We start from the raw sequence: 13,851 nt of genomic DNA, 5'->3' as shown, positions 1-13,851 counted from the left end.
GGACAGTAGATCATATCACATCCCACAAAACAAAATTTCAGTTTCACTTTGGAGTATAAGAAAGGAATGATTGCTTTGTTCTACTCTCACTGGAAATTTCCTTTTCAGATTCAATTAAATTGAGGAATCATTCCTCGTCCATATCCACATCTTTGGCCCTGAGGAAATATTGAAAAAGGGGAAATGGAAACTGAGTAGCCTGCAACTATACTGAGTGACTAAGGAGAATATCTGCTATAAGGGCTATTATCCTAACTGGGATTTGAGGAGTGTTTTAAGGCTTGCAAATTTTCAAATATTTTCACTTTGTATCCTCACAACCCTAGAAGCTAGGTGCTATTATCTCCATTTTAAAGAAGGATTTGAGGCAGTATTTGAACTGAGATCTTGCTGCCTCTCTAAATACACCAATATATCCACATTCTCATATATATATATATATATATATATATATATATATATGTACATGTATATATGTATATCCCAAACACTCTAACACATCAGAAATGGAACACAGAGGCAAAGCTTCCCAGTAAAGACCTTGTATTTTCCATATACTCATGAAATTCTTCAAGCCTCAGGTTTCCTGAGCCATAGAATCAAGAGGAAATTCTGAACATGACCTCTATTCTCCTGGCTAAATAAGCTTTGGGGGGGAGGGGGTAGATCATTCTTATCAGCTAACTGGCAGATGCATTAATAGATAAAGAATTAGTTATGGATAACATATTTCTTCTGCATTGTTCAAGAAAAACTACAGCACTAACCTAAAAAGAAATTATAGATTGAGCTATAAGAGGACTATATATCTCTCTATGGACTAGAAAATAAATATATTTTAATTTAGGGAATAAAACAAGCATTTCCATGATATAGTATAATAAAAAAGATGAATTCATATAAAACTGCAAATTTATTATGTAAACTTTCTTTTTCTTTTATATATATATATATATATATATATATATATATAAAATAGTTTATGTAAATTTCTTTTTTCTTCTTTTTTCCCTCCCCTTATCCTAGAGATGACTACCTTTAGATTCAAATGTGAGTGTACATAAATCATTCTTACATGACATATATGTATATGTGTGTGATTTATATATATATATATATATATATATATATATATATATAATGTATTAGTTCTTTCTCTGGATGTATTAGAATCTTCCTATGTCCTTTTGAGTTAATTTGGGTATTTATTCAATGTATTTCTAAAACAATTCTGTTCTAGAAACAGTGGGAAACATCTTCCCAAAGGAAAGTTAATATTCTAGCAAGAATCAAATGAATTCTGAGCATTAAAATGGAGTTTCTGTTTGCAAGACAAGTTAATAGTCCCTAGGATAGAGGAGACTCCTGCTACTTGGAGTGAGAAAATGGCTAGATCTACGGATATCCCTGCATGGGCAAGATTACCTGCTAGAGGTGGGAAAACTATTTATTATAAATAGTATTGTTCCAAAGCAAACGGGATACAAGAAGTGGCATCAAGAATATTACTGAGGAAATATATAATTACCAAAAAAAAATATTGGGCAAGTGCAGGAATTTATGTTCCTTGACTATGCATATTTGTTGCAAAGGTTTTGCTCTTTTTCCCCAGTCAGGAGGAAGTAAAAAAGAGGAAAAAAAACAAAAAACAAATAATGGATAATTGAGAAAAAATGGTTGAGGGAACTAGGGTTGCTTTAGCCTGGTGAAGAAAAGAGGTATCTATCTCTTCTATACTATTCTTCATAAAGCACTGGTCCAAACATATCTCCATGCTCAATAAACTCCAGAAGCTCCATATCCTCTCCAGGACCAAATACAAAATTCTATTTGGCATTCAAAGCCACCTCCCATCATCACTTTGGGAATAACTGAACATATGTGGATATAACAGAATATTATTGCAGCATAAAAATCAAGGATTATAAAGAATCCAGAGAAACTTCTAAAGATATGTTATATATAAACACATGCAGAGTGAGGTAAGCAAAACTAAGAGAACAATTTACATAATAATGTAATGGAAAACATCATTGAAAGACATCAGGACTTTGATCAATGCAGTGAAAAACAATGACTTCTGTGGCCCAATGGTGAAATAAATTTCCCCTCTTAGCAGAAAGGTGGTAGACTGGATGGAATATTTACTGTCAAACAGAGCAAATGGACTGGTTAGTTGTACTTCCTTATCGAAAAGGAGGCCTCTATTTTGAGGAATTTAGGGCATTATTTGGACAGAAGAAAAATACAGTGGTGCTAAGGAATAGTAGAGTAGAGAAAGCTATTTATTCTGTGGGTGTCTTACATGATAGTAAGAGCATCTCCTGAACAGTAAGTTAAATGTCTAACCATTTCTGCAAGCAAATATGGCATACAACATTCTAAATCTGCCACTCATATGTCATTTTATCTTAAAATCACTTCTTTCTTTTATCTAATAATAATGGCCACAAATCTACATTGTCAAGCAAGGACAAAATACAAAGAACAGCACTAGATATGATCTAACTACTTATCCAATTTGTTCAACTCAGCTTGGTCTGTGTGATAAGAAAGGGCAGGGGAAATAGCTCTGTGGAGTACATTCCTATATAAGCAGTTTTCACCTTGAGTGAAGAGAGGAATCTGTCCATTACCTCAAACCAGAAACATTTTCCATCTATTTTCTTAACATATTTTCAGTGTATTGCAGTTACCCTTCCTCCTGGCTGTTCATGTTGTTAATATTTCAGTGGGGACGGTTTCCTATTCAGATCAATTCTTTTCTTCATGTTAGGTACTGAAAGTCACAATGCTGAACTTATAGGCAAATATTCTACCTTCAAACTTCTAGATTTGAAGCAGCCTCTCTAAGAAACTGGAGGCAGGAAAAGGGGCAGAAGAAGCAGGGCAGATAGACAAGAGTAAAAGCTACCTTTGAACACTTAGTGAAAGGGGGAATCAATTGTCATGCCAGAAACAAAAATACCGAGCTAAGATAGTATAATGGATAGAGTATTGAACTTGAAATCAGGAAGACAAGTTCAAATCTGCCTACAAACCCTAGCTGTGTGATGCTGGGCAAATCACCACCTCAGCCTCAGTTTCCTCATCTATAAAATGGAGATAATAATAATAGACCCACCTTTCTAAGTTGTTGTAAGGATAAAAGATTATATCAAATACAACATGCTTATTATATACTTATAGAAACAAAACACTAACATTATAAGACAACAAATCATGGACTCATAAAAAGGACATGCACAGACCACATTGTGAGAATAAATAAGTTAAGTGTTTGGAAGTTTGGAGGAACTCTTTATTCATTTATTAACTAGGTAAGTAGCTATTAAATGTCTACTAGGTGTAAAGATACTTGCAGACTTTACAGATATAAAATGATATAAGATATGGTTGCCTTCTAGAAATTTACAACCTAGTTAGAAAGGGAAGACATGAGCAATTCTAATGCAAAATTGGAAGTCCAGGATGCACAGAGAGGTATGGAAAAAACCAATGAGATAGTAGGAGGGAGAGATCACTTCTGCCTTGGGATATAAAAACATTTCATGGAGCAAGCAATAACTTCAAGGTTACTAGAGGTACTACAGTAAAACTTCTTTCATTCAAAATGCTACTAAGGATAATGGCAGAAATGAATACATATATGTGTGTGTTATATATAAAAGTTATATTGCATATTGCATATATACTATATTAGCTGCTAGGTGGCACAGTAAATAAAGCAGTGGGTCTGGAGTCAGAAAGACTCATCTTCCTGAGCTCAAATTTAGCCTCAGAGACTTCCTAACTTGTGTGATCCTGAGCAAATCACTAAATCCTGTTGGTCTCAGTTTCTTCATATGTAAAAGAGCCAGAGAAAAAGACGGCAAATTCCTCCAATATCTTTGTCAAGAAAACCCCAAATGGAGTCACAAAGATTTGGACATGACTGAAATGACTGAAGAACAATAACACAAAATATATACATATATGTTTGTGTGTGTATATATCCATACATGTGTATATGTTCTACACACACACATATCTATTTTTATAAATGTGAGGCAACAACTTCTGACATTCTATATTCCTCCTTCAAAGAAAGCAAGAAAGCATAAAGTTTTACCTCTAGAGACTTTGTAGACTTCATAGAAAGAATAAAAGTGGAAACCCAGAGAAACAAACAGGTAGAGAAATAATTCCCATTTTGGCAGCATTGCTACTTATTGCAGGATCATGGAGAAATCCATAAGATGTCCCTAAAATAGAAAAACAAGTGGGGAGGGAAGATTTTATAAGACATAATGTAGTTATTGTCAATCAAATCACATTTATTGAATAACAATATACAACAATGTGAGCATGATATAGTGAATTATTTAATCAAAAGAAACCAAACAAGTCTCCAGATAATCCAAAAACATTATATAAATTAAGCCAAAAGTTTAAATCCCCTCATTCACCATTAAATCTCTGGATTAAAGAGTTATCTGCTGCAGAAGTAGAGGCAGAGAAACATCTTGATTTTGCAATAGGGGCAGGTAAGTAATTCAAAATTTAGGACCCTATGTGTTTGATTTCCCATGAAATTCAAATTTGGATTATCAAAAGACTTATTTCTTAGTACTTAAAAACAAGGGGACCACAATTAACTGGCATACATACATATTCAGGATAACTGCATTTCAACAAGGCATTTTTGATTAATTCTCTCATTATACTTTTATAATCAAGATAAACAAATATGACCTGGATGATGATAAATTGTAATATATAAATATGTATTTATATATAATATAATTATGTCAAAATATGCATATATAAATTATAAAAATAAATTTATAAATAATAATAAGTTAATGGGTTTGGATCTGGTTAATTGACAGAATGCTGAATGAACTCATTCAAGCTACAATGTGAATGAATGTTAATTCCCTTACCACCTACACAAGTTGGAGATACCAATCTATGCACGTCAGACCTTCCATTTTATATTTGTATCTGCACTACAGATATCTTTTATATAATAGAATCATTAATAAATTATTGTTATTATTATTATATTTCACTAAATTTGGAGAGATAACTATTTAAGGAGACCTAGAGCTCTGTCCTTGGTCCTGCTCTGTTCCACATTTTTATTAGTAGATTGGCTAAGTGGTAGGGATAAAGCAATCTTATTAAACTCATCTACAATGATGATCAACCCTTCCTACCTCCAGAGATCTTTGCATTTTTTAGAAAAGGATGCTTACAAACCCAACTTACTTCACTGAATCCAATCTATAGGTTTGATCTGAGAAAACCTGATTCAGTCTCTCTTAAGGTTTGTTCTGCTAGTTAGGAGTGCTGAAACAACCTGAGTTTGCATTTTTATCAAGTCACTGTTAAAAATATATCAAGATGCCTTCCTCACTGTCTTCTCATTCTGACTACTTTCCTATTGCTCTATCCTTTTTCACAACAACTTCCAATTCTTCACATTTCTAATTTAAAATTTTTAATAAGTCATCACCTGAAAGTTCAGAAGCATTTTTTTTTTACTTTTTGTATAATTTATGAACTTGAAATTGCATACTAAATGGATAGATTTATAGGAACCAATAGTAAGAAGCAGAACCAGAAAAGCAGTATATACAATGAATACAATGATGTAAATTTTGGGGGAGGGAGAGACAACAAAACAAAAATAAAGAAAAAACCTATGTAATTTTAATGACTAAGCTTATAGAAAGATAAGAAAATGTACCTCTCTCTTTTTATGCACATGTAGGAGTCTTTGTATTTGTGCCACTTCAATATACTATCTCACTATAGATGTGTTCATTACTTTTGCTAAACTGTTTCTTTCTTTTCCCTCCCCTTTGTCCTATCTGACTACTAATGTGTTCATTATTTTTACTAACTTGTTTTTTCTTTCTTTTTTTCTTTTTTTTACTATGTTCTATCTGACTATTGATGTATTCATTACTTTTGCTAAACTGTTTTTCTTTCTTTTTTCCTTTTTTAAAACCATGTCCTTTCTATTTATTTTTAGTTTTATTGATAAGTTTTGTTTTTACAACATATCCACAGACTATGTCATTCCCTAAGAGGTTTCATAACAAAGCAAAACAGTTCAGCAAAACTAGTAACACAGTGACCTCTTCTGAAAGTATATTGCAGAAATCCCCATCTATAGCCCAGTGTTTAAAACTCTGATTCACAACCCAAAGCCAGTCTTATAACTGAATGTGGGGGTTGTGAAACTATGATTTATTATCAGTAAATGTTTAATTGCATACCTGTTCTATATACTTATATAACCAGAGTCATGTAAGAATTTTTCAAGCAAAAGAGCTCACAAATGGAAAGTTTATGAAACTGAACTATTGTTTCCACCTCACTTCTTTTATTTTTTAAATTTTTTAATAAATAGAAATCTCTTTTTCTCCCCACTACTTCCTACTCCACTGGAAATATGGGGGGGGGGACTCTTGAAACAATAGTCATAGTCAAGGAAAACAAATTTCCCAAAATAAAGATGTTTCATTCTGCCTGCTAAATCTATTGCTTCTCTATCAGGAAGTGGATAATATGTTTCATTTCTTTTTATCTAGAGAGGGCTCACTAGAAAGGGGATGGATATGTTCAGAAATGAAGGTGATAGTAACAAAAAACAGCAATAAAATTAAAAATATTTTAAAAGAGAAAGAAATTTAGAAAAAAATTTTGAGTTCAGTATAATAATTTACTCAGTTATTTTCCAAAGATCATAAATTTAGAACTGAAAAAATGCTTAAACCACATAGATCAATGTCTTCAAATCAGAAGAAATTCTCTAAGTCCTAGAGAAGGGAAGGAGAGGTAAAGAGACCAGAAGGGAGGAAGAAAGAAAGAAAAAGGATGAGGGGGGGAGAGAGATAGAGAAAGAAAGAAGAAAAATGAGGAGGAAAGAAAGAAAAGAAAAACTAAATCAAATAATTTTATCCTTCCTCAGGAAGTTCACTTGTAATTATAATTTCATAATATGATATGAGAAGGAGTGTTAGTTCTGGATCAATACATCACTAGAAGACTGCAGAGTATTCATTCATAATAATATAGGTTCACAACCATAGCTGCCAAATAACTGAATATTTAGCCTATAGAGTACTCTCTACACAGCAGGTCATAACAACTTACATTAGCATTTGCCTTATGCTACCCAAAGGAAATCCATATACATTGTCTCTTGTGATTAAGAATAAGATTGGTATCAATTTTATTCCTTCTTGATGTCTAATGTCATCCGCATTTGGGGATGAGAAAACTGAGACATAGAGTGAGAAGTAGCATGTTCAATTGCACACAACTAATCAATAGCAGAGACAGGACCAGAATCCAGGCTCTCAAGGCTCCTTAATTTAGGGATCCTTCCACTGAACTACATGGAATCCTATCCAGAACATGAGAACACTCCCAATTTCTATTTATTACAGAAATTCCATCTCTCTTTACCATAGCAAAGAATTAGAAGGTATTTAATAAATGCTTATTGATTAACTGATTCACTCAATTTATACCAACATTCTGAAAAGTACATAATCTAATGTCTATTAGATCCTATTCAATTATCATTTCTGAGGCTTTTTATTTTCATTCCTAAATTTTAAATTTTAGTGTTAAGTTCTGATCCCATCAAGTACAGGGAATCCCAAAAGTCTAAGTTATGAATGCTTCAAAATATACCAAGATGTTGGATGCCCTCCATATAACTAAAGTATTTAAGGTGGAGTTAAGTTCTTCTGCAATTTGAAAAACCCTTCCCTCTCTCAACCCAGTTCCACCTAAAAACATATATTCTCTGTTCTTTAAAGTAAAATTTTCCTACATCAAGTTTCCTAAAAACAAAATAACCTAAACCATATACCTAGCATTTGCTGGTTTCAACTTTTGAGAAAAGTTTGTCCAATGTAATTGGACTGATTAAATATGAAAGCCAAGACATTATAAATTTAATGTTTAAAAAAATCACAGAGTTTAGGAGTGCCCTGCTAACAGAAAATTAATTTTAAAATCAATTCAATTTTAATCATATAGCCAAAAAAATAATAATAATCAAAACCACACACCAAGACCTCTGTAGTTAGAAGTATTTAATGAATAAGCAAGGCAGAGGCCTAGTTACATCTACTATTTAGCTGCAGCTAAAAAGAAATGTCAGCACTTAAATGGAGATAAGAACCAAGAGAAAGCATTAAGTGTTCTCAATTTAGGAAGAGATTAAGAATTGAAGACCACAACAAAGCAATAAAGGTAAAATCCCTCAGATTAAAATTGCAGGAATGATAACACTGTAAGTTGTTCCCAAAGAAAATGAGGACATGGAACCAATATCCCAACAGAGACTGCATGGTTGGGTACAATTTCAGGTTAAAACCTTGTGACAAGCAGCATAGAGACCTGATTCTCTAAATAAGCATAGGGACGCAGAAGGTTCATATGTAAAGTTATCCAGTCCTCTAAAAGAAAAGGGTCCAAGTTTCAAAAATGAAGGTGCCATCACATGTTAAAGATTTTCCAATTTCCCAGCTTCATCATATTTTTGTTTCTTTATCATATTTGTCTTTGGGAGGAGGAAATATAGGCCCTCTCTGATGATACAGGAAAACCTTGTTTTTCAGAATTATATTCATGGATATATAGGAGAAGTATCCCGATGAAGTCTAGATTAGAAAATTGTAGATAATGGTGTGATTGATAAAAGAACTGGGTTCAAATCCAGCCTCTAGACTTCAATACATATTAGTTGTGTGATTGAAAACTTCAACGTTTACTTGGCAATAGCCACAAGCAACTTGAACTTGGTTAAAATGTAACTGGGGAATGTTTGACAAAATAAAAAAAAAATACAATATAAATAATGTTATTTTGAGGTGTTCTAAGTCAATATGCAACTGAATGTTTATTTATTTATACTGTCCTAAAGTATGAAGCAATTACAATCAGTACTCACTACTGATAGAGTACTCCCTCTAACAGAATCACAGATCTTTTGAAGTATTATTATTATTGTTGTTTTTAAAAGTACTTTATAATTCTCACAGCACTTTCCTCAGTGTGACCCAGGGAGATAGATAAAGCAACATCATATAGCCATTTTGCAGATGAAGTAACTGAAAGTCAGAAATTAAATGATATATCCAAAGGACCATGCTTTTCCTACTGCACAACACCCTCCCTATTCAAGCACAATAAAATTATTGCAATTCACATTTTGTTTTGTTTTGTTATTGAGTTAAGTCTGACTTTTTGTGACCTCATCTTGGCAAAGATAATGGAGTAGTTTGCCATTTCCTTCTCTAGCTCATTTTACATATGAGAAAATTAAGGCAAACAGGATTAAGTGACTTGCCCAAGATCACACAGCTAATAAATGTTTGAGGCAAGATTTGAACTCAGGAAAAAGAATCTTCCTGATTTCGGGCCCAGGATTCTATCTACTTTATATAAAAGGTGCCAACTGTAAATTAATTAATTTGTCATTAGATTCAATAATTGAAGCCAAACTGAATGAATCTTTAATTTACCAAGCCCTTAGTTTTACAATAGATTTTGGTGACCTTGAATTCTTCTCACAATACAACTATTTAACACAATTCTGAAGTACTTGTGACAAAAAAAATTAATCACCTGAAGAGATAGAACTAATGAACTCGGAATTCAGATGGAAGCATATTTTAAAAAAAACTTTATTTTTCTTGGAGTATTTTTAAATATTTTCTATCATAAAATATTTAATATGGTAATAGGTTTTGTATGACTGTATATGTATATTATCTATCAAATTGAGAGTGGGGAGGGATGAAAGGAAAGAATTTGGAACTCAAATTTTAAAAAATAAATTTAAAAAATTACTTTCATCTGTATTTGGAAAATATTAAAATATAAGTAAAATAATAAAATTCACATAGGAAAGTTTTTTTAACTACATAGTATCTTAATTATGACAATTTACATATTTATGGCATTTGAATTCTTTTTTTTTAATTGTATAGTACTAAACTGCATTTTTGTCAACAAAATACAACTTCTCAGTGAGTTGATTCTAGTTAAGTGTACCTGTCACTGAACACAGATTGAATGAATGTGATGCTGCTGGGCCCCATTTTCATAGAAAACAGGATAACTTTACATAAACCCTGACTGTCAATTCTGAGATTGAAGCCTTTATGCTGCTCTTTCATCAGATTGGACCCTGGAATGCTCTATACCGGTTGTGCTTCAAGGCATCATTTTGCTCCTGGAAAGTGGAGTAATTTCCTCCAAAAAAAGTATCCTAGTGACATTCCATCTCCTCAGTGACTGGAATGCACTCCCTCCTCATCTCACCTGTGGGAATTTCAAGTTGTTTTCAAAGCCAAGTTTAAGCCCCAGCTCCTTCAAATCTATTCTTGATTGTTTCAGCTGTTAGAATAGTCTATGACCCCAAATTACTTTGTATTTACTTATCTGTGTTGTTTTTCCCAAAATAGAATATAATAAAGCCCCCTACAACCTGTAATGGTTTCATTTTTGTTCTTGTATCCCCAGTGCAACAATGTTTCAGACACACAGTAAGCATTTAATACAAAATTCTTAATGAATGAAATTGAATTGGATCTGTCAACAAACTGAAGTTTAAGTTACAAAGTGAACAAACTCTGAGAGGAAAAATCCTCTAATGGGTAAGTGAAGATAATATAAAAACCATAGGCATCTTAGGCAAGGTCTACCCTAGTGGATGTAATGCTCACCCTGGAGTATCTTCCCGAATTCAAATACAGCCTCAAACACTTATTTCCTGTATTGCCAATGAGCAAATCACTTTACCCTGTTTGCAGGTTTCCTCATCTGTAAAATGAACTGGAGGAGAAAATGACAAGTCACTGCAATGTCTTTGCTCAGAAAAACCCAAATGGGGTCAAGAAAATCAGAGAGAACTGAAACGATTGATTTTTCCCCCCACCCCTTCACCATCTGCCAATATTCAGTATTCAACGTTTCTCTTAGCTGTCTAAGGACTAGAGGACTAGAGGGCCTCTGTGCTCCCCCACTACCTCAAACTGTTAACATCTTTACGAGATATTTTTTCCCCTAACATAGTTAATGGGAAATAAAAACCCCTCATTCAGGGCCTGTGCAGTGAACCTGTTTTCCAAACTAAATCTCTCCTATTGGCCCAATTTCAGTCTTTAAAATCCAAAACAAACGATAGGACAGAAAAGAAGAAGTGATAGGAAGAAAAAAACAGGAGGATGAGGATGAAAATAAAACAAGAGAAATATATCGATCAAAGAGAGTGAATCTCTACTTTGTGCAAGAGTAGAAGGAAGACCCAAAAATTTATTTCTTCTCCCCATTTCTGAGGACGCTGGACTGACAAGATTTTGTCGTTGTTATTGTTATTTTAAACATCCTCGCCATAGAGCTGAAAAGAATCTTAGAAATCATCTATTCCAATCTTTTTATTTTATACTCGGAAACTGAGGAATTAAGTGATTTGTCCAAGCACTGGATGAAAGATCTGAACCCAACTTTAGACTCCAAAACCAGCGTTTTTTCCCCATTAACAAGGTGTCTGTAAATGGATTTTAACCAAACTTGCAGCAAAAAAAAAAAAATTCAGTCACTTTCCGCAACGTAAACCTAGTTAGGCTTAGCCGAGATTGGCTATGATGAATCCCATAAAAAGATAAAAGGAGTTTTCCTTTCTGGGCTCTTTTTGAAGTTATGGCCTGGGGCGAGCATTCACTTAGAAGCAGAAGGAAGCTAGAGGCGGGAAAAGGCAAGGAGAAAGTTGTCCTAAATTCCTGGGAAGTGTCGGGGAAGACGAGTAATTCACAAAGTTCCCAAAGCGGAGACAAGAAGTTGGGAAAATAAAGAGGAGAAAGCTGGTGGGAGGCGTGGGCAAGCGCGCGCGTGGCGAGAACGCGCCGGCAGGGGCCTGCTGGGAATGCCCCCCACCCAGTAACTTTCGCGGCATTCATTCCCGTAGCTCCAGAGCGTGCACTGGGGGCAGGGCCCGTCCCACTCCCTTCATCCCAGGCGCCAGTGTAGCCTGGCCCCTACTTTTCTTCTTTCTTGCGCAGGTTCTCACCCACCAACCCACTCCCGGGGCTTGGGAGGTTCCAGACGCTGGGCTTTGGGAAAGATGCTCCCCGCGTCCACGGCTCTTTCTTCCCCCAGCCCTCGGAAACGTGCGAAGATGTAAGGTTAGGAATTGGAGGTTAGCTCACGGAGGTCTTTATGCTACAAAGTAAAACGAAGCCATTTTTTAAACCGGCAAAACCAAAACACCTTAAGGAGCCCCCATGGTCACCAGCTACCAACCTCCGGGCTGTCCCGGGCGGCGGCAGAGACGTGCACAACCACCCTCTCTTTCTTTCTGCACTTCCGAGTTCAGGCGGCGGCCGAGTCGGCTTGCAACTCACCCGGCCCTCCCTCCCCGGCTGCCCTTTGGCAGAGCGCCGCCAACCCCTGGCCCGAGAGCTCGATCGCGCCCCGCCCGTCCCCCGGCATAACTGCGCACGGAGGGTGCGCCGCCGCACTGGGGATAGGGGAGGGGAATGAATGGGGAGCCGGGGGTGGGGGTTCGGCTGCGTCTGGAGCGCGCGCCGTCGTGCCTAGACTTAGGGTAGGGGTTAGCGATGAGTGGGGAGGGGCACACACCTGGGGTAGGAGGTGGGGCGGACGACCTGGGAATCAGAGATTCAAAAGAGAGGCCCCAGTTCCTTCCGAACTCCACCTAGCCGAGGAAATTCCACGCATCCCCTGCTGGCCAGTTAGTGATGTAGGCAAGCTGGCCAATGAGTTGTGGAGACTGCACCGCCTGCTTTCAAACTCGCCTCGCCACGTCCCAGGCTTTCTCCCACCTCCCTCTCTATGGAGACCGAGTCTCTTGTCTCGGGACTGTCCTTTGGATCTGGCTATGGGTTTAAAAGAAGGGAAGTTAGCCGGTGACCCTAGAAATTCTTTCTTCATGTATACCTGACCAGGCACATATCATTCAGATGAAAGTTTTTCTTTCTTTTTCTTCCTTCCTTCCTCCTTCTTTCTTTTCTCTTTTTCTTCCTTCCTTCCTTCCTTTCTTCTTTTGTCCCTTTCTTTTCTTCCTTCCTTACTCTTTTCTTTCTTTCCTTTCTCCTTTCTTTCCTCCCTTCCTCCTTTCTTTCATTCTTTTCTCTTTTCCTTTTTCTTCCTTCCTTTTCCCCTTCTTTCTTTCTTTCCTTCCTTCCTTCTTTTTTCTTTCTTTCCTCCTTTATTTTTTCTTATTTCTTTCCTTCTTCCTTGCTCCCTTTCTTTCCTTTCCTTCCTTCTTTTTCCTTTTCCCCTTTCTTCTTTCTTCCTTTTTCCTTTTCTTCTTTCCTTCCTTCCTTCTTTTCTTCCTTTTCCGTTTTCTTCCTTTCCTTCTTTCCTTTTCTCTTTCTTTCTTTTTCCCCTTTATTCCTTCCTTCCTTCTTTCCTTTTTTTCATTTTTCTTTCTTCCTTCTTTTCTCTCTTCATAGTGTTCCCAATGTCATTGCATTAGTAAAGGCCTACATTATCACCAACTAGAAATACAGCAATTGCCTGTTATACTGTAAGGTCCACTAGATTCACAAATTTAGGAACTGATATCATCCCTATCAAACCCCTTCATACTATAGACATGAGGTGGAGGTTTAAAGAGGTAAAGAAGCTTTGGGATCTTAACAGGAATACTAGGGATCATCTCATCTAATAATCATAATCCTCATAAATGTAATGATGAAGAAATTGAAGCACACGCATATGACCAAAGTCATAGGGGTTATAAGTAGCAAAGTCAGCATTTAAACTTAAGACCTTTGATTCCACTACCCCCCAAAAAATCCTCTGACCTTT

The 13,851-nt window shown here is 35.7% G+C and overlaps 1 protein-coding gene across 3 annotated transcripts in view; it reads right to left on the bottom strand.

Moving 5' to 3' along the window:
- Positions 1–13,047, bottom strand: part of HHAT (hedgehog acyltransferase) — a 479,576-nt gene extending 466,529 nt beyond the window's left edge. The window contains exons 1-2 of one of the 3 annotated variants that reach the window (XM_031937309.1): positions 12,658–13,047; positions 4,112–4,244 (exon numbers count right to left, since the gene is read on the bottom strand). In XM_031937309.1, the coding sequence (XP_031793169.1) occupies positions 4,112–4,202 (91 nt within the window). In that variant the 5' untranslated portion in view covers positions 4,203–4,244; positions 12,658–13,047. Of the gene's footprint in view, positions 1–4,111; positions 4,245–10,742; positions 10,810–12,318; positions 12,478–12,657 lie in introns of those variants that run through there. The other 2 variants (XM_031937308.1, XM_031937310.1) reach the window with 2 other exon arrangements.
- Positions 13,048–13,851: the final 804 nt, after the last annotated feature.

Source organism: Sarcophilus harrisii, chromosome 4 (assembly GCF_902635505.1).
Source record: "Sarcophilus harrisii chromosome 4, mSarHar1.11, whole genome shotgun sequence".
Classification (NCBI taxonomy): domain Eukaryota; kingdom Metazoa; phylum Chordata; class Mammalia; order Dasyuromorphia; family Dasyuridae; genus Sarcophilus; species Sarcophilus harrisii.
The sequence above is the reverse complement of the archived record's forward strand: the minus strand, read 5'-3'. Positions and strand labels throughout refer to the sequence as shown.